The sequence below is a fragment of the Manis pentadactyla genome, chromosome 9 (assembly GCF_030020395.1).
Source record: "Manis pentadactyla isolate mManPen7 chromosome 9, mManPen7.hap1, whole genome shotgun sequence".
In the NCBI taxonomy this organism is placed as follows: Eukaryota; Metazoa; Chordata; class Mammalia; order Pholidota; family Manidae; genus Manis; species Manis pentadactyla.
In genome coordinates, this window is record NC_080027.1 from 106,967,140 (window position 1) to 106,992,490 (window position 25,351).

General features: G+C 36.0%; 1 protein-coding gene across 8 annotated transcripts in view; it reads left to right on the forward strand.

Annotated features, from left to right (window-relative positions):
• RASAL2 (RAS protein activator like 2) overlaps nucleotides 1-25,351 on the forward strand; it is a 386,187-nt gene that overhangs the window by 332,203 nt on the left and 28,633 nt on the right. For all 8 annotated transcript variants that reach the window (XM_036916767.2, XM_036916768.2, XM_036916772.2 and 5 more), the window contains 6 exons: nucleotides 782-891; nucleotides 14,094-14,247; nucleotides 15,950-16,048; nucleotides 16,597-17,151; nucleotides 19,465-19,609; nucleotides 24,648-24,792. In XM_036916767.2, the coding sequence (XP_036772662.2) occupies nucleotides 782-891; nucleotides 14,094-14,247; nucleotides 15,950-16,048; nucleotides 16,597-17,151; nucleotides 19,465-19,609; nucleotides 24,648-24,792 (1,208 nt within the window). The remainder of the gene's footprint in view (nucleotides 1-781; nucleotides 892-14,093; nucleotides 14,248-15,949; nucleotides 16,049-16,596; nucleotides 17,152-19,464; nucleotides 19,610-24,647; nucleotides 24,793-25,351) is intronic.

Consider the following 25,351-nt stretch of genomic DNA (forward strand, 5'->3'; position numbering starts at 1 on the left):
CATCCTCTTTCTTGTTGCTCTCTCAGGATTAGTTGCGCCAACTATATTTTCTAATTGTTTCCAGTTTTAGGAGGAAGCCTCTGTCTCTCCTCTCACGCCACCATCTTTAATCCACTCCAGTTCAGCTACATTTAAAACTTAACTTTACAAATGCCATAGTCAGGGTGATACAGACCAAATTTGGAAGCTTTTGAGCCCACAAACACATTTCCTTATACTGATTACTTAACTCTTTTTCTCCCGCCCACCACCCCAGAAATTAGAACAAAGCTTCTCTTCTCACAATTGTACATTCTTTAAAATTCTTCAAATGCATGAGAACCTTCTCACCTCAGGGACTTTGTGCATACTCTTCTCTTTTCCTATTTTCCCTTAATTTCATTCAGGAAATCACTGGATGCCATTTACATTGAAATTGCTCATACCATCTTCATAGAAAGCAGTATATTTTTCTATGTTATATTGTGTTTTTTAAAACCTGTTATTAAAGTTAGATGTTTCTCTAGCTATAGCTGGTATAGAAACTACTTAAAAATAAGAAATTCAGTGCTATCAAAACGTTTATCCCTGTCATCAGGAAGAAAAAATTTTTTTCATCACTTTAACAGATAGTTTCAAGCAACTATTATTTACAAAGTAAAATATTAAAAGGTGGACTCTGTTTCTGGTCTTCATTATAGAAGTCTGAACATCTTTTGCAAAGGTAGTGCAGAAGAATAAGGAGACAGCAAGGGTCCCTTTTGGCTCCCTCTCCCAATCACCTTCTGCCTTTTCATTCTAGGGGTTCTTCAGCAAGCGCCTGAAAGGCTCCATCAAGAGGACCAAAAGCCAATCAAAGCTTGACAGAAACACGAGTTTTCGGCTTCCATCCCTTCGAAATACAGATGACAGGTAGGAAGTTACCTTGCTTAAAACAGAGAAAGTGGTTTTACAGTGGGCTTTGATAAGGCATTTTGGTCTTTCCTAACTTTACATCAGTGGCAATTGGAAAGTTCCAATACAAAATTTACATATTTTGTCTTGTTCATATTGAGGCAAGGTAAAAAAATCTTGGTTCAGTTACCCAACCAGTTTAAGAAACTTGTAATATTGGAGAATGTGTGGATACATAAGAACTAATTTAAGAATCAGTTGTGCTGTTTCTGTAGAATCAAGTTCTAGTGATCAAAGGAGTGTATCTCCTTTCATAGAGTGACTATAAGGGATGATGATGGTGCTAATATGTAACATTTTTTGAACTCTGTACTCAATGCTTTATACATGTTATCTTTTTTAATCTTTATAATAACCTTATAAAATTAATAGTATTATCACCATTTTATAGATGAAGAAACTGAAGCATAGACAAGTTAAGTAATTTTGCTCAAGGTCATACAGCTTAGTAAATAGCAAAAATGGTATTTAAACTCTGGTGATTTGACTCCAGAATCTTATCTCTTCACTGCTTCACGGTACTTTGTGTACAGCATATGGAATTGGTCTTGTTGATTTGCAGTCACATCTATAAGACATCCATGAAAAGAAAGCCTGGATTTCAGTAATTAGGACCACTCAATAATTAGCTTGAGTGAACCATGTGCTATGTGTCAGGCATTTTTAATGTAGTCTCTCTTGTAATACAACCCCAGATACTATTATTATCCTCATTTTACAGATGAGAAACTAAACCAGAAGAGATTGGATTTGAACTCATGTCTGCCTTTCATGTTTGATATTCTGATTTACACTTGAGTTTTTTCTTTAAATAAGTCAGTTATCTGCATAACAACAAAAATATAAATTAAAATCTCTGTAATGACAGGTATGGATTTACCAGGCAAAGAATTACTCTTCTTGTTTTACAGATGAAATAACTTGTCCCCCATACTGAGTTAATGAGAGACTACTGCTTTATCAGCTCCTCTTATCTCTCAGTCACATTAGAGATGCTCTGTGAAATTTGCAAGTCTGTCCAATTTGCAGTGTAATTGTATTGTTAATTATCTTTTACACCTCTTTGTTTAAGGTAATCATTTAAAAAACTGATGTTTTTTTCCCATATCTTTTCCTTAGATTCCTCTTATCCTACAACTTTACCATTATAAGAATTCAAAGCATTTTATAAATTTTAATAAAATGGAATGACAAATTTTTTCAGAAAATCAATTATCGAGGACAACGATGTTGTGCAGCAACTAAAGTACTCCCACTTCAATAGCCAGTTTCTTAAACTTGGCAGCATAATGTGTAAACTTGGGAGACAAGGAAGTGTTTTTTTATAGGTGTACTTTAGTTTTTAACTTGCACTGCATATCACTTTCTTAATCCCAAAGTGTTCTCTTCTATTCCATTTTGCTTTAGGTAGCGTAAAATAATTATTGGATTGAATTACCAAGAGATTATATTCTCCTAGATTCTCTTATATTTCTATTGTACAATTAGTGCACCTTCAACCTTTCCAGTGACATAAGGTCATTATATGTGCCTTCCATCCTATCTGTTTCTGTGAATGGTAGTATCTTTGTCACATACACAATAACAAAAAGGTCCTAGTCAGTCTCAAATATTGGAAAACCCTTTTGTTTTCCAAATCTTTTTTAATTATAGAGTTTCCTAAACAGAAATTTATCAGCAACTTTATTCTTGCATATGAATGTACTCACTACAATTTGTATTACAATTTTAAAAAAATAGGTTGTCTTGCTTTCAGATCATCTGAAGACAGATAAATAGAACTAAGATACAAGGTATTAATCAGCTGAGCTTTTTGAATTGGTATCCTTGCAGGTGTGATCAGAGGTTTTCCAAAAACCCTTGGTTTTCTTGGTTCATATGTGTCAGTTGCTGATGTCAGGACATTTCTTCTAAAGTGGTATCTAGTGATCAAATCTAAGTAACAAACCATTTCTATTCTTATATCAAATCTATCAAAATTTTAGGTAAACCTAATAAGCAGCCCTTTTTTTCCAGTTTTTCTACAATAAAATAAAAGTCTTTGTTGGTTTTTTTTTTTTGGTATCATTAATGAACAATTACATGAGCAACATTATGGTTACTGAACTCCCCCCATTATCAAGTCCCGAACACATACCCATTAGAGTCACTGTCCATCAGCATAGTAATACACTATAGAATCACTACTTGTCTTCTCTGTGTTGTACTGCCTTCCCCATGCCCCACCCCTATACTATGTGTGCTAATCGTAATGTCCCTTTATCCCCCTTATCCCTCCTTTCCTGCCCATCCTCCCCAGTCTCTTTCCCTTTGGTAACTGTTAGTCTATTCTTGGGTTCTGTGACTTTGCTGCTGTTTTGTTCCTTCAGTTTTTGCTTTGTTCTTATACTCCACAGATGAATGAAATCATTTGATACTTGTCTTTCTCCGCCTGGCTTATTTCACTGAGCATAATACCCTCTAGCTCCATCCATGATGTTGGGAATGGTAGGATTTGTTTTCTTCTTATGGCTGAATTATATTCCATTGTGTATATGTACATCTTCTTTATCCATTCATCTACTGATGGACACTTAGGTTGCTTCCATTTCTTGGCTATTGTAAATAGTGCTGTGATAAACATAGGGGTGCATGTGTCTTTTTCAAACTGGGCTCCTTCATTCTTAGGGTAAATTCCTAGGAGTGGAATTCCTGGGTCAAATGGTATTTCTATTTTGAGCTTTATGAGGAACCTCCATACGGCTTTCCACAATGGTTGAACTAATTTACATTGCCACCAGCACTGTAGGAGGGTTCCCCTTTCTCCACATCCTCGCCAACATTTGTTGTTGTTTGTCTTTTGGATGTTGGCCATCCTAACTGGTGTGAGGTGATACCTCAATGTGGTTTTAACTTACATTACTCTGATGATTAGCAATGTGGAGCATCTTTTCATATGCCTGTTGGCCACCTGAATTTCTTCTTTGGAGAAGTGTCTATTCAGATCCTCTGCCCATTTTTTTATCAGATTATTTCCTTTTCATTTGTTGAGGTGCGTGAGCTCTTTATATATTTTGGGTGTCAAGCCTTTACTGGATCTGTCATTTATGAATATACTCTCCCATATTGTAGGATGCCTTTTTGTTCTATTTATGGTGTCCTTTGCTGTACAGAAGCTTTTCAGCTTGATATAGTCTCACTTGTTCATTTTTGCTTTTGTTTCCCTTCCCCAGGGAGATATGTTCATGAAGAAGTTGCTTGTGCTTATGTCCAAGAGAGTTTTGCCTATGTTTTTTTCTATGAGTTTTATGGTTTCATGACTTACATTCAGGACTTTGATCCATTTCAAGTTTGCTTTTGTGTATGGAGTTAAACAATAATCCAGTTTCATTCTCTTACATGTAGCTTTCCAATTTTTGCCAACACCAGCTGTTGAAGAGGCTGTCATTTCCCCATTGTATGTCCATGGCTCCTCCATCATATATTAATTGACCATATATGCTTGGGTTAATATCTGGCTCTCTAGTCTGTTCCACCAGTCTATGGGTCTGTTCTTGTGCCAGTACCAAATTATCTTGATTACTGTGGCTTTATAGTAGAGCTTGAAGTTGGGAAGCAAGATCCCTGCTGCTTCATTCTTCCTTCTCAGGATTGCTTTGGCTATTCGGGGTCTTTGGTGGTTCCATATGAATTTTAGAACTATTTGTTCCAGTTGGTTGAAGAATGCTTTCGGTATTTTGGTAGGGATTGCATTGAATCTGTAGATTGCTTTAGGCAGGATGGCCATTGTATGTAGTACTTTTATCAATCTCTTGTCTTTAGCATAAAGTACAAAATGAAACATGGCCCTGTCCTTCCTGATCTTTCAGTGTTCTTTCTACCAATCTTACCAAAGTCTGTCATTTATTTACCATACTGTTTGTGTGTCCCAAATACCATTTCCTATTTCTACACCCTGTCCTTTGTCAGTCTTTTGCTCATTCATACTCATGCAGCAGAACCCAGGGAGTGATATGCTCCCTGACCTCTTTTCCTTTTTTTCCATACATCATCATAGACTAAGTGTCTACCCTATGTGCCCACCCATGGCCAACTGTATAGATATGTTTTTATAGGACGAACTACTTTCTTTTGAATTTATCTTTTCATGTTTCTGCTTACTGCAATAGATTGAAAGCTCTTTTAGGGTACAAACAATCTTTGTATACCTGTTCTGTAGCCCAATGCCTGTGCTTTTAAGGAACTTAACATTAGCCTGAAACAGAGGGTAGAGTCCAAACAAATCCTAGGTAATAGAGAAGAATGATCTCTTTCAATATGGTATACTTGGGTAGAATGACAACTTCTCAGAAATTATTGAATTCCAAGCCATCAGTTAATCCATACAGTCTAGTTATAGATTAAAGAGTTTCCCTCACTGATGTTTACAGCTCTGGGCCAATTAAGAATCCCTTAGTTTTGTGAACTAAAACCCAATTGAAGTTTCTGATTATATCATGATAACATTTTAAATCCATTAGAGTGCTTTATCTTAATAGGAAAAAATTTTCCATGCATTTATTTTTCTGTCTTCATATTCTAACAGCAAAGAATATATTCAAGAATAGCTGTCTTAATTTCAACCAGATGAATGATTTACATAAAATGAACTATTGCATGTCACTGTACTGTGAGAAAGCTCTGTCTGCAATGATAGCCCCATTTGTATGGTATAGTAGTTCATGAGATATTTGTGAAATCATAGATTATTGAATGTGATTCTCAAAATAACTGTGTGAGGAACAAGAAGAGAAATCATTATAATCATTTTACAAATGAGAAAATTAAGGTCCAGAAAGAAAAAATTAAACATGTGTTCCACGTCATGTTTATATCCAAGAGAGTATGTGGTTTCAGGTGGCATGAAAATATAGAGATTTTGGCTTCAACTTGAGTGCCTTTTCTACAAGTCATTGTTGCTTCTGTTAGTAAGACTTCTGACTTGCTAAGAAAAGGATTGAGAAAGATGGAAAAATCAAAGATAAAAATCACATACACACACACATGTACAAACATAACAACTTTTAAGAGTAGACTACTAAGCAATAATAATGAGTCAAGTTATGGTCAAAATATTTCCAAAATTCAGTAAACTGTAAAACTAACTCCTTACTGTACTCTTTCATCTCCCTTCCCCCAATCCATTTTATCCATCCAAATAGACTGGATGAAAAATTAAAATAGAAGCAGTGAAAGAAAACATAGCTCAATTTCTTAGGACCTTGGAATGGAAGAACAGTTTTAATGCATAAACTGGGAAAAATAATTACAAATATGAGAGAAAAATTATTAATTAATATACAAAAATAATTTTGTAGAAATAAAGATCAACAACTAGAAAAAAGGTTTAACAACATGAAATAGTTTGTAATTCACAGAAAAGAGAATTGAGATTGCCAATAAACATGTTAAAATGTCCTAACCAAATAATTAAAGAAATGCATACTAAAGCAATAATGAAATACTATATATATATATATTTTTTTTTACCAATTATACTGGCAAAGATTTTTGATAGTCAGCCGTATCCATTTTGGTGATAGTATATAGAAGCATGCACTGTTGATAGGAGTTTAAATTTATGCCATCTTTAATGGAGGATAAGTTTGCAATATCAAAATTTTTAATGTGTGTGCCCTTTGGTCCAGCAGTTTCACAACTGGAAATTTAAACCACAATACATGTATATATACATACTAAGATATATTTTTAACCTGGGTGTATTCACACACAAGAAAAGAAAAGAAAAAACCCTTAGGTATTCATCAGGGACTAGTTGAGCTACCATAGGACCATATAAGGGAATACTGTATGGTCATTAAAAAGAGGTAAGTTATATCTGTGTGTTCCAATATGGACAGAAGTCCAAAATATGCTCTTTAGAAAAAAAGTATGGTAGAATCCCACTTGGATGTATATACTTATGTACATATATATGTGTTTATGTATATATTTGGTTGTCTATGTATAAAACATTTCCAAGAGGTGTTACAAAATTTGTTAATAGGAGATTGAGGGAAATAACCTTATTTATATTCTTCACCTTTTATTCTTCTGAGCTCTTAGCATTTATTGCCAGGAGCATTTATTACTTTATCACTTAATGGAAAGAAATGATTTATTAAGAAAAAACCTCCTTAAACCCCATTTCAACCTCAGGTCTCACTCTGTTTCCTAGTTTACACCCCTTCACTGACAGACTTCATGAGTTAGTCTCCATTTTTTCACATCCCGTTCATTTTCTCAACCTACTGCAATTTCATTTTTGTCCTTATTACTTCACTGAAACCACTCTTGCTAAAGTCTCCAATTATCTCTCAGTTCATATATCGAATGGCTACTATTAATATTTTAACATACTGATCTTCTGTATTAATGGACAGTCCACCCTTCTTGAAAGCTCTCTTCCCTGGGCTTTTATATTTGAGTTACCTGGTATTCCTTTTATCTTTCAAATTCCTCAGTCTCTTTTATTAGTTTTGTAAATTTAAATGTTAGCATTCTTTAGGTTATTTTCTTAGGACATGTTCTCAATCTGTTTATTGTCTCAGTTTTCACATTGCCTTAGGCTGTTCAAGTTGCTGTAACAAAATACCATAGACTAAGTAGCTTATAATCAATAGAAATTTATTTCTTACAATTCTGCAGGCTGGGAAGTCCAAGATCAAGGCTCTAACAGATTCCATTTATAGTTAGGACCTGCTTCCTGGTTGAAAAGACTGTCTTTTGCTGTGTCCTCACATGGGAGAATGAACAATGGATCTTCCCAGGGTTTATTTTATAAGGGCACTAATCTCATTCTTGAGGGCTCCACTCTTCATGATTTAATCACCTCCCAAAGTTCAAACTTACAAATAATATCACATTGGAGATTAGCATTTCAACATAAATTTTGGAAGGATACAAACATTCAGTCCTTAATAAACATCTCCCACAGGAACTTCAAACTTGTACAAAAACTTGATTTCATCACCTCAACAGGCATTGCCTCTCATTACCCATCTCTGTAAAGGACATCACCATCTTCCTACCAAGTGGCTCATCCTTGACTTTATACCCTCTCCTTGAAGCCTCCAACATTCCAGTCATTAAAACCTGTTTACCTTCTAATTATCTCTCAAGTCCATCCACTTCTTCCCCACTTCTGCTCCTCTAGTTCATGATCTTTACTCCAAATATTGCCACAATCTATGAACTAGTCTCTTTTTTATTTTTTATTCCCCCTCTCTGTGTCCCATCTTTCTCTTCTCCTTAGCCAAAGTACTCTCACTGAGACATGACTCTGATCATGTCATTCCTCTCCATCACCCAAAACCTTTCTGTGTCCATTCACCTGTCTTGTGATCAAATTGAAACACCCACATGACTTCAAGTTCCATCATGCTCTCTCTCAAGCCTCAGTATTCCCCACCCCTTTTCTCTCAGCCTCAGCACACATCCACACTGCACCAGTACCACACTGCTGAATTCTTTTCAGTTCCTCAAACACTCCAGACTTGTCTGTTGTCACCACAGGCCTTCCTACATGCTAGCCATTCCCTCTAGAATTCTCAGCACCTCCACATCTGCAGATAGCTAATTCCAACCCACCCTTAAGGACACAACTTCACATTACGTTTTCCTCTAAGAAACTTTCTCTGAATCCCCAGCTTAAGATCCAGGGCTCCTACTAAGTGCTCACAGAGCTTCTTTTGCATCCTTTTTCATAGTTCTTATCACACTGTATTATAATGGATTGCTACCTCACTAGGCTTTAAACTGTGTGAGTATAAGGACCGTGCCTTTCTTCTTCACTGTTGTATCTCTCACCTCTATCTCTAGTATAGTACCTGACACATAAGGCACACCAAGTAATTATTGGATGGATAAATGGATTCATAGACATTTTCATTTATTCAACCAAATGATAAACTAATGGGAAAGTAAGTAGTTATGAGTTTAGGAATGATTAAGAAGTAAATGTCATTGAATTCCATAAGTTTTATCCTCTTTTACCCTCCTTTCACCCATACTTAATTTATGACAGTAATGAAACTAAAAGTCTAACTACATTTGGAAAAAGAGAAAAAGTAGTCTGTCCACTCTTTAGAAAGTATATTAGTTGAGTTAGTTTATGAGGGTGCTTGGACTTAGTATCATGGTTTTTTTTTTTTTATTCAATATAGTTGTGTTTATATTTAATTTTTTTAATAGGCACTAGTAGATTTTATTCCATTTGCAATTTGAGGACAACAGTAAGTATCACAATATGGTACAATTTCTGTAAAAAAGATTGTTCCCAGTGCCTGTCATATCAGAAGCTAGTTGATTGTCTTCTCTCCCAAATGTGTTTTAATATGTATAGTCTTGTCTTCCTTCTATGTCCGCTTTCATTGTGTGTGTTCATGTATATGTACCAAAACAGACTGAATGTCATTTTTGTCTATGATGATAAATTTCCTTACCATGGGTTTTTACATTTTAAGTGACAGCTCAGGCTGACAGCTCTCCTTTACCATTAGCAGCTGGGCTCATTAGGCTGTTCTGTTTAGAGGCTGAGAGCAGGGAGAAGGCAGATCAGCAGTACAAGTTATGTTTCCATAAATAGCAGTTTCGTGGGAGTGGTTTTGTGATATATTTTTTTAAGCTCGCATGAAAATCATTGAGTACATGAACAGCAATACTGGCTTTCATTGTGGCAGGCAGCCCAGTGCCACCAGGATCCTCAGGGGGTCTTTTTTTTAGCACACAAGTAGAACTCTGGTGAATGAGCCCTAATTTTTTTTTAATCCAGAGAGGGAAACCTTTAAAATTATAGTACAGGAAAGGATCTGCTTGTTCAAAGAGAAAACATCCCTAAGATGTTTTCACAGATAGTGGGTTGAAAAACAGTAATATCAGGGAGCAAGTAAAGCTACATTTTTCCCAAAGTGAGATCTCAGATGCAATTTTTAAAAATCATTTTAGACCTTATATAAATTTGTTAGTGTATCATTTGAATACCCAATTTTGTTAGTTGCATCCTAAGAAATCTTCAAACACAGTAAAGTGCCTTAGGAATACATGCTGGTGAGTACACGCATGTATTGCTGCACCCAGCTTCTGGCTGAGCTGTCTCTTCAAGAATTCAGGGAAGCGGTCTGGAATTATAACTGTCAGTCCCAGCAGAAATTCACCTGCATGGAGTACAGGATTTTGTGTGGCAATAAGCATTTTCAATTAAAAGTTTCCCAAATTTGGAACTGAATCTATAAACAAGTGGCAGATTGAGCTAGCACACCAAGCAACATTGACGTGTTGGGGGAAATATGGCTTTTAAAAAAATTGGATGGTTAAGCTGAGAAAAATGCAGCTGTGCTTTACTTCACATTGCACTAATCAGAGCTCTTTGACTTCTTTTTTTCTTCATCAGTGTACCCAATGTTGTGTGTGTTGGCTCCCCATCCCCCAAACCTTCACTTGTGTCTTTTAAGACTAATTTCAAATGGGATGTGGTTTAAAGCAATTTAATACTCATTCACTGTAATGGTAACAGAAAGCTTTGCCTGCCTTATAGTTTAGCTCTTTAATAGGTCGGAAGCAGCAGGTAATCTTCTTGTAGAGAGCACTTAGATTTTTAACCCTTACCTAGTACATTGCTAGAGGTCTTGGAATTTACAGAGAAATCAAAGTTGTCTGCTGACCTTAAAACAAAAATGTATAGAATATGGTGCTCCTTAATTAGAAGTAAAATTGCTTTTGGGATACAGTATCCCAATTAAACCAATAAATAATCATATATTAGAGCCCCGAATGTTTTTTACATGATGCAGGTTGGGAGGTAGAGGTGCAGGGGTTGCAAAGATAATCTTGCCAGTAGTCAAGGGATTCACAATGTCTACTTCCAGGGCTAGGTTCCTTGATGAAGGCCATTGTCAGATTAGACTGGGAAAAGTTGTTTTAAACTCATATTATTCTCTCAATCCACATTCTACTTTCCATGAGAGAAGTAAACTGTAGAGCCATACAGAGCTATTAAAACTCTCCAATTAACAGATTAAAGAAAAATCAATTCATATAGGGGTACAAGAGAAGGCAAATATGATTTAGAGGGGACTTGGGGTTACTACTGCTATTATATAGAAATATTTGCACAGGCAGTGCCTCCGTGCAAACCATTCCCAGGCTGTTAATCTTCCTGTTTACCATAATTCTGCTTCTCTGGGAATTGCTTCTGTCTTCTCAGAGATAGTTTCTTCCCAATACTGGAAGGGCTTACCTATTTATTCAGTCATGCTGTTGAATATATTAATTGCTTTGGTATTCAGTTCATGGGTGTGTGGATGTAGGTGTGTATATACACACATGTACATAAATACTGAACAATAGGAGATTCTGAAGTATGAGTTAATATTTGAAATTTCAGAAAGTAGGAGGAATTCTGGATTCTAATTGTGAATGTCTTGATTGTAGTATCTGTTGGTGGCTGCATTTGGAAGTTAGACCTGAATAGTGAATAAAATTTGTTCAGCGTTAGAAAGGCAGTGAATGAAGACTTTTAACCAGCTTTCTCTAAAAGAAAAGAAAAAATGTGTTTTGTGTAACCCAGATAAGCTAATATAAAATAATATCTAGAAACATTAAACCAGGGTAAGCACTGCAAAGGAAATAGAACAAATGAGAGAAAAAGTTCGTACTTGCAAGGTGGGACAAAGCAAATACCTTCTAGTGGGGCACTGGGAACCATAGAGGAAGCAAGCTAAAGCTTCTCAGATTTGTTCCCTAGAAGAGTTAAGAGATGCTCCTCCACCTTCAGTTGCCTCCATTTTCTTTCTACAGCCTTTGACTCCAAGAAATTGTCAGTGGAAATGAGTAGAGACCTTGCCATTCCTTCTTTTCTGTCTGAAAATAGTCACATGTGCAGAGCGCACTCCCTGAGTCCTTCAGGCTGCAGCTTCTCCCTGCTGCCTTCCAGCTCTAAGCTCTGTACAGATGTAACACCATGGCAACAGGCCCAGCCTAGAGCCCAGGAACCTTGTTTGTGTTACCTGAAGGGCTGGATGCAGCCTGTAGAAGAGAAAAAGGAATATTACCTATCCTGCAGCCTGTTTGGGAGATGACTTCCTGTTCGGTTGTTTGTATTTCTGTTCTACTTTTATTGAAGACTTGAAATTACACCTGGAAAACATTTACCCAGAGATGTTACCAGTAAGCAGCGGCACCAGGGAAAACCATCTTCTGTTGGTCCTTGCCTTTTAAACAGTTATTTTCTGAGATGTAGTTCAAAGAGTGAGTTTTACCGTGACATGTGACACCACTATGATCTGGGGTTGCACTGCCAGGTGGCTGTACAATTGCTTCATGTAGGTAGGCATTTAATTTGTTTAAAATAAAATGGGTTTATGTTTTAGAATATTTTCCTAAAGAATTTTAAAAATAAAAGTAATCCTTTGTCATACCTCCTTCTATTTTAAATATCTTTCCCATTGAAAAGGTTATTTCCAGAACACAAGAGGCTTTTCCCCTCTAAAGCCTCCTGGGAAAAATGAGCTGGAATTGTTGTTTTACATGTATTTTTAAGAGATCAGAGTATTATATTCCTTCAACCAGGTTTCCTATTAACCATACTGGGAAATGTTCTATGGTGATTATATGAAAGTATAATTTTTTTTAGTATTTAGTTTTTATAGTTAATGTACTGTGTTTACAATATTTAACATGTCATTGTCATATCCAGTAGAACAAAATGAAATAAATGTTATGTTTATTGTTACATTTTTTTATGTACAAAATATTAGGTGACATTTTGTCCCTTTTGTGCATGTATAATCAATGGGAAATGTAGATACTGATTTGTTGACCTTAAAAAGACTGATGAATATCAGAACACCTGTTTTTCAGTCTAAACATTAAATGATGGTTGGGTTTTGTGTGTGTGTGTGTGTGTGTGTGTGTAGAAGAATGGACTAGAATCTTTATTGCTTAAGATGTTTCTTATGTGTGGCGTTTGATTTAACAATGTTAGAATGGAAACAAAAGAGGAAGAGCAGCCTTAGTGCTAGTTTCCTATACCTCATTACTTTATAATTTAACTGAAATCTGCTCTGGCATTAAATATTTCAGTTCCATTTAATGTTAACAGGGTTATTTTAAGGAAATGAACGAAGCTGTTTATTTAATGTGTTTTACAAAGGTAGCATCTTTGCACAAGGCGTTTCTTTGTAGCCCATTACTAGGTACTTGTGCTTGAAACATATGTATTTAACTCTGGGTGTTTTGGTCAATAAATACTGTAATAATTAGTAAAACTTAATGGCTATCCAGTTTTGGACTCAAGAATATTGTGCTTCATATTGCTTCACTTTGCTAATTCTTCCAAAGCAGAAGGCAGTGAAGTCCTGGCTCCTGCAGTGACCAGTCATTTGCAGGGCATTCTTTTTTAAACAACTAGGGAACAAAATCAGCCAGGATGCCTGAATGGTGCTTACAAAGATTTGTTCTTCTAAATGAGAGTTTGAGCACTTCTTTTGAGGGTAGGAGGTTACTTCAAGGCATTTCATTCTTTATTCATATTTATACAGTGAGGCATGGACAGAACCAAAAGCCCACCAGAACAGAATGCCATATTGACACGGAAATCAGATCCTTTGAAAGGCAGGGTATTGTGCTGAAAAATTTGGCTTTGACTTTGTGTGTGTGTTTATTCTGACAAAGCAGGAAGAAACAGAATGAGTATTCAGCCACTACTATTTTATCAGTGATAGAAGAGGACAGAGCATGGGGAAAAGAGAAAGAACCTGTCTTCTGATAATAACCAGTGCATGAAAAATAATGTATAAGATGACCTTGAGTAGTATTTTTACATGTCCAGAATGGGAACAAGGATAAAAACAATGTCTGTAGTGGAGCTTTCAACTCCTTTGAGACTAGTCATATTATAGTACATTTTGAGCTTTACTGAGGAAAAAAAGTATGTGTGTCCACACACAAATAGATATGTGGTTTATATGTGCCACATGAATATGGTTGCTATTATTATGGACTATTAATTTGCTCCTCGTTTATTTTTCCCATAGGCATTTGTACATTTGTTGTTAGCCTCCATTGTGTTAGCCCTTCATTTCCTTGTTGTTACACCATTTCCAAGTAGTTACACCATCTTAAATATCTTTTTCTACTTTTAGGTCTCGTGGGCTGCCTAAACTAAAGGAGTCACGTTCCTATGAGTCCTTGCTGAGCCCGTGCAGTGCAGTGGAATGTCTGGACCTTGGTAGAGGGGAGCCCGTGTCTGTGAAACCGCTCCATAGTAGCATCCTCGGACAGGACTTCTGCTTTGAGGTAAAACATGTAGAGAGAAGGAAGAGCAGTTAAACGAGCAAGTTTTCTACCCAGTAGTTTTGTGATTTCATTACTATGACATGGATGATTTGATTATCTTAACTGGTTTTCAGTTGCTGAAAATTACCTACTTTCAGAGAAAAGCTTGGATATCTGTTTATATAATTATATGGGTAATTAAAATCATTACTGATGGCTTCTCACTCCTATGGGCCAATGTAAGTGGGTTTATTAGTACATTCTCAGCGGAGGTCATAAAACGAAAAATAACATATTAAGTTAGTATTTTAAGTTTTTGGAATTGATAAAGATATCACTCCTAAAACCCTATGCCCCCAGTTTTAATATTTCTCTGAGGAAATTAATCAAAACTATAATTTTTCTAACTGCAACATGAACCCTTCAAGACCTGGGACTATGTCTTACTTATTTTTGTAATCCCCTATACATCCCCAGTCCCTGACACATTTCAAGTGCCTGATTTCTTGAATGAACAAACTGCCTTTCTCTAGAAAATTAAGACTATCAGTTTTTATAGGGTAATTTCTCCCTCCCAAACTAAATGTACACAATTGGCCATTTTCAAATTAAAATGTAAAACTATATATATAATTGTTAGGGCTAAGATTTGATTAATTAACATGAACTTACTAAGTGGCTAGTGATGATTCCTATGATAGATATTTGATTCCTGCCCTTATGGGCCTGTGCTGTCCAGCAGAAATATAATGCAAGCCACATGTGTAACTTTAAATTCTATTAAAACCATATATTATCATTTCAACATGTAACTGATATAAAATTATCAATGGGATTTTTTACTTTTTTTTTTTAACTAAAACTTTACAGTCTGATGTGTATTTTACACTTACAATATTATCTCAATTTCAACTAGCTACATTTCTGATGCTCAGTAGCCACATGTGACTAGTAGCTGCCATACTGAACAGAACATGTAATCTGATCTGATAGAGTCACTAAATTATAACCTGAGAGAAAGTTAATATGGGATCATGATTCAGCAATTTGGTCATTTATTGGTATCCTTTTAAGAAAAGTCACTTGAACTTTCCCATATTTGTGGAACTCAGTTCAACAGGCTGTATACAAGCCCAGTAATAGGTGCTAAGCATACAGACAACATGTTTCATTTCTAAAGGACAGTAATAATAGTAGCCAGGTTAACCTAACAAATGACTGGAAATAAACAGGCTGGTTACCTAGTGGAGGCAAAAATGGGTTCCAAAGTAATTCAATACTGTAACTCTTCCCAATTTCATTTAGTACCCTTATATAATAATTATAGTGAAGGCAGTCCCAAGAAATTTGATAATCTGTTTTAGAGACCTTCTTCCCTTTTGAGTTATTTTTTATTAACTCACTCAGTATTGAGCATATTCTTTTACAAGTAATTTATTAAGATATGGCCTGAAGGTTTTTATTTTTGATCTTTCTGAACCGTAGGCCAATTTGAAGTTCCTGAGATGAATTCTGAATGGCTTTTGTCCTCATACCTGCAAGTGCGGGTAAATGCTATCTAGATTGCAAAGCCAAAGGCAGATGTAAACATTGACACAGATATCACAAAACTTGCAAATAACCATTTTGGTTTCATATAGTGTGATTTGGGTTCACAGTATATCCCTAACTCTGACTAAGGACACCTGTTTCCTTTTACTTATGTCTAATCTTTATGTTGCAGGTTACCTACTTAAGTGGCAGTAAGTGCTTCAGCTGTAACTCTGCTTCAGAGAGAGATAAGTGGATGGAAAACCTTCGAAGGACAGTTCAACCAAATAAGGTAATAGTGTCTTTGGGTGTCCAGGAAATATATAACTCTGTAAACAGAAAGTTGGTAGATGCAGTTAGTAATACCTTGATTTTTATAAAGCTTTTAAAACATATTTACATGTGCCGTTCTACACTCAAAATAACCATATGCAGATATCATGATTTTACCACATGAATAAGATGATGCAGAGAAGTTAAGCAACTTGCCTATGTCAGAAACTAGCACTTGATAGAAACGGGATTAGAATACAAGTTCTTAACTACTTACCTCTTTTTTTACTTGCAGAAACAAGGCAAGTTGCCAGTAGGTTGGCTATATTACATTACAAGATGATATTTTTTTAACCCAAGTAAAATAGAATGTATGTGGCTTTCTAAGATTCTGATACATTCTTGTTTAGAGTTTGCTGTTAATCCTGAACAGTGACATAGCATTCCCTTTCATTATTTATTGACTACCTTTAACAAAGCACATGGTCAGCATCCCCTACTTTGAAAGGAAAATGTTGTCTTTCTGAGATTTCAGCTCTTAAACTAGACTTCACTGCTTCCTCTTAGGACAATTGCAGACGAGCTGAAAATGTTCTCCGTTTATGGATCATTGAAGCCAAGGACCTTGCCCCTAAAAAGAAATATTTCTGTGAACTGTGCCTTGATGATACCCTCTTTGCTCGTACAACCAGCAAGACCAAAGCAGATAATATTTTCTGGGGTGAACATTTTGAATTCTACAGCCTTCCGCCTCTTCATAGCATCACAGTTCACATTTATAAAGATGTGGAAAAAAAGAAAAAAAAAGACAAGAATAATTATGTAGGGCTAGTCAACATCCCCACTGCCAGTGTGACTAGCCGCCAATTTGTAGAAAAGTGGTATCCTGTGAGTACACCTACACCCAACAAAGGAAAGACAGGAGGGCCTTCTATTCGGATTAAATCACGCTTCCAGACTATTACCATTCTACCTATGGAACAATACAAAGAATTTGCGGAATTTGTAACCAGCAACTACACCATGCTGTGTTCTGTCCTTGAACCAGTAATTAGTGTGAGAAATAAAGAGGAGTTGGCTTGTGCCTTAGTGCACATTCTTCAAAGTACTGGCAGAGCCAAGGTGAGTGGAAAAGGAGGCTGGCATTACCCAAATCTCTTCCCTACTTTTATGCATGTTTACTCTGGAGATCTAAATTAGACAAATATGCTTTGCTCTATCAGTTAAATAACAAATAAAAATTAAGAAGGAAGCCTATTAACAGTTTTTAGATGCAGCAAATATGGGGATTATAGAACTAAAGCAAAATGGAAAGGCCAACAAATATTTATTTTTAAGTCCATTTGCGTGAAGCATAGATCCCACAGCTAGCTCTTTATAGCCTGACAAAATAAATGGTAGGTAGGATTGGTGTGGTAATCCCACAGTGTGCTCAAGATTATTTATCTTTATGTGTTGTATGATGGTTTTACTCCTCACCATATTTTGTTTACATTAATATTAATTGATGACTACATCCCCTAGTCACAGAAGGAGGTATTCCAGAAGCATGGGCATTAGCAAGAGTCTTCATGGAGTTAAAATCTAAATTTGAAATTAAAGTACCAAGGAATGTTATGTAATTAGTAGATATTTCACGATAGTCTTATCCTTGATAGAAGCAAAAATTCAGGAAGATGGAAAAAGAAATATGCTTATTGTGTGAAGAACACCAACCAATAGTCTTCGGTCAACCTAAATATGGTAATTACCACCTCTATGAGACATATTCACAAAACTAGACTGAAATTATATTATATGCAAAATAGTCATGGTAAAATTTTAGATCTAGAGGAGTTCACAGCTAGAGTAATTTATTTGGAATCAAACAATAAAGTGTTTTTAAGACTTCTTTATACAAATCAGAATATATTCAATATTTAGTCTCTTATCTAACTCCTTTCTATTGATTATTTCTGTTACTGAATTTACTGATAATAATTTTGAGCTTTCTGGTGTTAAAAAGGCTTGTAAGTTTATAGTGAATTGTCAAAATTTTGAGTCTCCTCTTTCAAGTTACATATGTTCTTTTTGCTTTTCAGTTGTTTAAGGCTCAAAGATACATGTAGGATTTTTTTTAACTTTATTGAGGTACAGTTATGTACAATAAACTACACCCATTCAAAGTGAAAAATTCAATGAGTTATGGCAGATTATGCACCAATGAAACCACAACAATCAAGATAAACAATGTTACCATCACTCCCACAGGTTTCCTCCTGTCCCTTAGCATAAGAGTTTTAATAGTGATTCTTAAGTCTACAACTCTTTCATACTGTTGAGGTACCACAGAGTAAATCTTGGTAATGTTTAAAATGCTTAATTTTAAATTAAAATCAGCATTATTCCCCATTTTTGGTTTTGGAGACTGAAATATCCAATGAATATATGACTGAAAAAAATGATGTTATCACATTTCAAATGAACAATGGATAGTGGATTTTGTATCAGGTTCTTTAAGACTGTTGAGAAATAAAGCAGGTATTTCTAAAAGACTTTATTCCTTCCTTTCTTCTTGAATTAATGGATGGACAGATGGATGGACAGACAATGAAGAGAGAGAGAGATAGCCAGATATTCTACAAAATGAGTTCAAATATTAAGTTTAAGAAATTCCATGTTGATACTGCAGACCAATTTATAATTATATATTGAACACCTAGTATGTGTCAGAAACTGTTAAGTGCTGAAAATAGATGAATAAAATTAGACACTGTCTTTGGCCTAATGGGGCTTACAGTCTTCTAGAGAAAAGAGATATTAATCAAGTAAATACAGAAAAAATGCATGATTACAGGGAGAAATACAGAAGAAAAAAAGGTGCTGTAAAGAGTGTGGATTAAGGGATCCTGACTATGGGGGATCAGGGGGGCAGTATTGGTCAAAGAAAGCTTCACTGTGGAAGTGATATACAAACTAAGATACAAAAGATCTGAGGAATTAATTCTATGGCAGTGGGCGGGAATGAGGGTGGGAGTGAAGCAGAACTGAGAACATTTGCAAGAAGCTTTGTGGTGAATAGAGAACATTGTGTGTTAGAAAGGACTTGATATATTCAAGGATCTAGAAAGAGGCCCTTGAGGCTAGAGCACAATGCAGAGAGAATGGTACAAGATGAATGGAAGGTAGACAGAAACAGGAACAGAGAGAGACTTGTAGGCTGCATTCAGGATTATGGTCTTTATCAAAAGTACAGTAGGAAAACCTCTGAAGGAATTTTAAACTTAAGGGTGGTGACACTAAGATTATGTAACCTGAGTGACTTTTTTCCTTCAAATGAATCTGGTAGCTTAATTTTAAAACAGCATTCACAGGATGTCTGATATATCATCAGTTTCTACTAATGTATATTACTTATTCAGTTGCCTTCTGCCTAATTGAACATTATTTTACCAGGATTTTCTGACTGACTTGGTGATGTCTGAGGTGGATCGTTGTGGAGAGCATGACGTCTTGATCTTCAGAGAGAACACCATCGCTACCAAGTCCATTGAGGAGTACCTCAAGTTGGTAGGACAGCAGTACCTCCATGATGCACTGGGTATGAAGGAGATCGGCTGTTTGCTTTCCCTTTCCACTCTAAGTCATTTCACCCTCATGAGACAGACAGATCAAGCTCCAAATGCTGCATGTTATTTAGTTCTAGCTGACTGAGTGTTAAAGTTTGAGTTTCAACTGTAAGGAGTCTGCAGTACTCACCAGTGTAGGGGGAACAGATTGGTTTATTACAATACATACAGGAAGAGAAAGCCCATGCAGCTACCCAGACCTCAAGTTCCTGATGCTGAGATACACCATAATATTAGTGGGTGCCACCTCTAGACCTGAGGTGACCTGCTTCCCCCAACGTTCATGATATAAAAATAGTACCTTAGTACCTTAGTCTTGAAAGAGTTAACATTTGTTGTCATGCATCAAAAATGAAGAAACTCTTGCCAATTGCCACAACTCCCTATTTCTACCTCCAAGACCTCTAGAATTTTTAGCAGTAACTAATTCTTGTCCAATCAGTAGTTCTTACTGACTAGGCCACACACCTGCAATTCCAGATCTGGTCATGAAATTCAGACATTGATCCCTAGAGTAAGGCACTGTGCTGACACTTTGAGGCACACCATGATAGAGCAGATGTGAGTTCCTGTTAGATCACAGTCATTTCTTTTATCTCCATATTCTCAGTGCTTCATGCATAATATAGAGCAGTACTATCATATAGAAACATAATGTGAATCACATGTGAGTAGATTTTCCAAAAGTCACAGTATAAAGAGGGTAAAAAGAAACAGGTAATATTAATTTTAATAACATTTTTTAACTGAATATATCCAAATATTAATAGGTCATCAATATAGAAATTATTAATGAGGTATTTTACTTTTCTCTGTTATCTCTGAATGAAGTTAATCATTGAGAGTAAGAGAAAAGGTGAATCTGAGAAAAATTAAGAAGTTAAATTGATAGGACTTGGCCAACTTTTCAGTTTATGGGAATGTAGTAGGGGGTGGACATCAGATATTACAATGAATTTTGGGCCTTTGTGAGCAACTAGAAAGATGAGATTCTTAACAGAAAGAGAACATGGAAGTAGTAGACTTGAAATATGGGAAATATTTCTACTTCACATGTATTCAACCTGAAGTTCTAGTAGGAAACCCCAGGGGTTCTGCCTAAGAAATCCCAACACATCCATCTTTCTCACTGGCTCTTTGAAATTTAGGATAAGTTACCCATGGGAGGAGATACCTGAAACTGCAAAATTACCAGAGGAGGAAGAGAACAGGACCAAAGACAGATCTTACAATGCATCTGGTGTAGAATATATGGTGTAGAAGAGGAATCAGAGAAGCTATTGAGAGAAAGTAAGCATGCATACATGCATGCAGAAAGAAAAGCAGTAAAGTACTGAATCCTAGACACTAAGAGAGAAGAGAGTATGAGTAGAGTCAGAGCTGAGGAAGGTAGAGATTAAAAGAAAAAATGACTATTGCATTTGGCATCAAAGATCACTAGTGATGGCTGCCACTGCCCTCAAAAGGGCAGGAGCCAGGTTGTCCAGTGTAAAAAGTGAATGACTGCTGGAGAAATAGGACGACTATGTTTCCATGAAGTAGACTCACTCTAGCAGCAATTAGTTCCTACTCTGGAGAAGTAAATTTTTTCTCTTCCTCCTTCCTATCTTCATACTCTTTTCTTTTCTCTAAATTATGTGCTTTGGTTTAAGATCCAATGGAAATTTACTAGACGAATAGCAAAAATGAATTTTAATTGTTGTTAGGAAAGATACAGAAAGGTTTATGGTCTCACGTAAAAGAGTTTCTTACAGTCATATCATGGATTATGTCATGATTTGCTTTAATAATTTTTATTACCTTATAAAAGGCAATGATGAAGCATCTCAAACACTATTCTCCCTTTTATAGGAAGAGGGCTAAATATTTGTTGACCACCTACTTCTTGAAATTCAAATATATATATTCTACAATTCAATGTGCTAACCAGGATTTCCATATGAAATCATTTCCAAGTGAAAAGTAGATACAAGTTCTTTGATAGGACAGTGAGTAATTAAATAGCTGATTGGCTCAATGAGACATGCCAGTTAATTCAGTGAGCATGGAAGGAAATTCAGGTAACCCCACAGAGATCTCTACCAACTGAATCATAACAGAAGAGCAAAGTCAAGTGTAGTGAAAAGGGCTGCCGCTTCCAAGAGAATAAACAAAATCAATTGGTGAGCTTCCTCAGGGCGGAGATTCTGCTGACTTCCTCTCATTTAACTCCCCATATTTCTGGTTAGCCTTAACATCCTAGATTCTCAATTGTTTTTCTCCCGTATTTTATTTTTATGACAAATTTTATTTTGAAAACAACTTACAGAATGTCAGAGTCAATGTAAATTCACATTTGTATGGTTCAAGACAGTAATAATTGGTTTTTCAAGTAGTAACCCTGAAGAACTACAAAATTTTCAGTTACCTGAGAAGGATTCAATTATATTCATCATATGATACTGTGCTTGCTATGGCAGGAGACTCTAATACACAATTGAGGAAGATTTCATAATACATAGTAAATAAAAGAGGCTTCACAGTGAAGTCTCAGTAAACCAAAAACTTCCTAAGTATAGCTGAGCACTCTGAATAAAGTTTTGTTAATTTCATATAGTTTGAAAAAAAAAATAATTGATGCTATTTGTATACTATCTGAAGAATTCTCAGAGAAAATTAAGTTGAAAGTTGCCAATTGTGAAATCTTGGTTTATCATGATTAACCCATTTTATTTACTGTACAGACTCTGCCTCAGTTAGACTTAAATCTTCCAACTGTTAATTCCTTTAGCCTTTCTGATTGAGATCCGATTGAGTGTTGATACCCTGTGACACACTGGAAATACCATCTGAGAGAAATAGAGAAGTCCCTAAAAAGGCCTGATTTCCATCTTTGATAGCAGAAGCATCTTTTTTAGCAATAATTGTCCATACTTACTGACTGACTTCTTTCTGTGTGGGCAGGTTGAATACTAGATAGTAATGAGGTAATGCTTTACATAGAAAACGTACCAAAGAACATTTTAAGCACAAACTCATTTAAACAACATGTAGCACCTTCTTCAGCTCTGATCTTTTTCAGAGACAGGAGAGCAAACGTCAATGGATTATTGAATCTGTCTCAATTTTTGATCAGATGAGCGGCTTCTAAGTATGAATCTATGAAAGGTTCACCTTTTCAGTGCAGTAGTTCCCCCATTATCAGACACAGGTTAAAGTTTGAAAAGTGAAAATAATATTCTCAAATTTAGAGGATTTTAAATATATCATAATCAGGTTTAAAAAACCCTTTAGAGGGTTAACTCAGGATACTTGAGTTATTTATTTGGCTCTTTTCTTGAAGAACAAAAGGAAATTTTCCTAAAATTCATGAGTTATTTTTTAATATTAGTATTATTTCCCTAGGATAGATATAACCTTAAGGAAATCACTAAACAGCATATTTGTGATAGAAATTTAGAGTGGGCCATTTTTATGTGGCTTATTTGATATTAGTATCTTAACTTTAAATTTAGCTACTCTTTAAAAATCGAGGTAAATTGTGTGAAGGCATAGCAGATATTGAGAACATGTAAAATATGAATCTTATAAGAACTGGTAAACATTTTTGTTTTGGTCATTTCACTTTATAAAAAATTATTGTAAAATTGCATCGCTTATACATAATGATACTCATTGTACAGAGCCCCTGCTGAATGCCAGGCACCATGTTAGGCGCATTATCTGAGGCATGAAACACAGCTTATAGGGTGGGAGTTATTAGCTCCATTTTACAAATAAGGCAACTGAAACTCAGACAACTTAAGTGACTTTTCAAGGCCCCACAGTCAGTTATATGATGGGTCCAGGATTTGATCTTAGATCTCTCTGGCTCCAAAGCTTTTAGTTTTCTTGTGTACCACTTAGTTTCTGTTCTCAAGGCATTTTTCTTCCAAGTAACTGCTTCCTGTCCTCTACCATTAGCTATTTTTTTTAAGTCTTTCATTTACCTCACTATCAACCATTTTGATAGGAAATTCTCTTCATATTGCTGCTGCTACTTAATTTTGTAGAAATATTGTTCACTCTCATGAGATATTATAACTAGCCTGAACCTTTGAGTAATAGAGCATATTTGAAAGGATCCTTGAAAGATCAACTCCTGTTTCGTAAAGACCTATAAAAACCCAAGAATATATGCTACCATTGCTGATAAATACTTATCAAGCACTTGCAATGCTTGAGGAGCTATTTCTCAGGCTAGAGATCTGAACATGAACAGAATATAGGCCCTGAGCTCCAAGGTTATTCATCCTAGAGATGTTACACACACGTGAACAAACATGCACAAAACTGTGTGTAACATGGAACAGCAGAACATATGTAAGGTATAGTGTGTAATTGAAGGTAAACAGGTATGGTAAAGATGTGTTCTTTCAGGGAATGTTGAGCATATGTCTATAGAGGACAGCGTTTATGAACAGAACGTCTAAGCTACATTTATTTGGAAAAACATATACAGATTATGTAAAGAGATGTTCTGGTATAGTTCTGTACTACATTGAACAACTATCCCCATTGCAAGAGGTAAGCCTGAAACCCTTACTGGAATCTCTATTTGGGATCTGCATTACCACTTAAAACCTTAGGCATGCTATTCATCAAGTTTGAGTTATTTTTTCTCCTAAAACATTAACATTATTAATCTAAGGGGGACCTTATTATCTAAGAGGGGCCTTAGATAACAAGTTCCTGCTAATTAAATATATTTGCAGTTTCAGATAAAAGATTTAAAGTTGTATCATTGTTTAAAGTAATATTATAAGTGCCACAGTGATGATGTTAGTAATTGCTGTTTTCCCACTCCAGCATAAGGAAAATAAATGTGATATATGGGAGGCAGTCACTCATGGGTTCCAAAGCAGTAACCCTTTGTGGACAACCTCACGTCCTCCATGTCAGGTCTCAGAAAGAATTCCCCATTATATACTGTAGGACTGGAAGACACACTATATATAGTTACACTGTCTGTCATTTTCTCACTTCAAATAGGGGAGTTCATCAAAGCTTTGTATGAGTCAGATGAAAACTGTGAAGTGGATCCCAGCAAATGTTCATCTAGCGAGCTGATAGACCATCAGAGCAACCTGAAAATGTGCTGTGAGCTGGCTTTCTGCAAGATCATCAACTCCTACTGGTGAGCAGGTGTCAATGCTGCATCCTCTGCTTATGGAACTACATTTTTCCTTATAAAAGCCATTGCAGTGTTAACTGTTACTTCCCAGGCCTAGGAAGGGCTTAGGGGAAAAACTGAAAGTTTCCCTAATACAATCCTGCCTAAAACCTCAGTCTCCCTGCAAACAGAAGTACCTCTGAACTATCTATGTTAGCACCACATCCTCTAATGCCAAAGTATTTAGTGGCTTTCTAAAATACTTAGTAGTGTTCAAGATATGGTAATGACCTTTGATCCTTTGATCATTGACCCAACCCCAGCAGTTGGTGAGATTTGGGGAGATTTGGGGTGAACAGTCTTAGAGGTTATGGTGAGCTATGTTAGGCCAGGTGGTTTAGTCAGGAGCTTCATGCCATTTGCCCACTTTGCAAAATGAAATTTACACCCATCCCTAAGTTTTGTAGCTTTGGGTTTCCAGTCTCCATCACTTCCATGAATCGGCCACCACCTCTCAGCCATGAATCGGGCAGAGCTATTTCCACTAGGCCCTCCTCAGAGCCTGGCTCTAGAGCAGAGATGT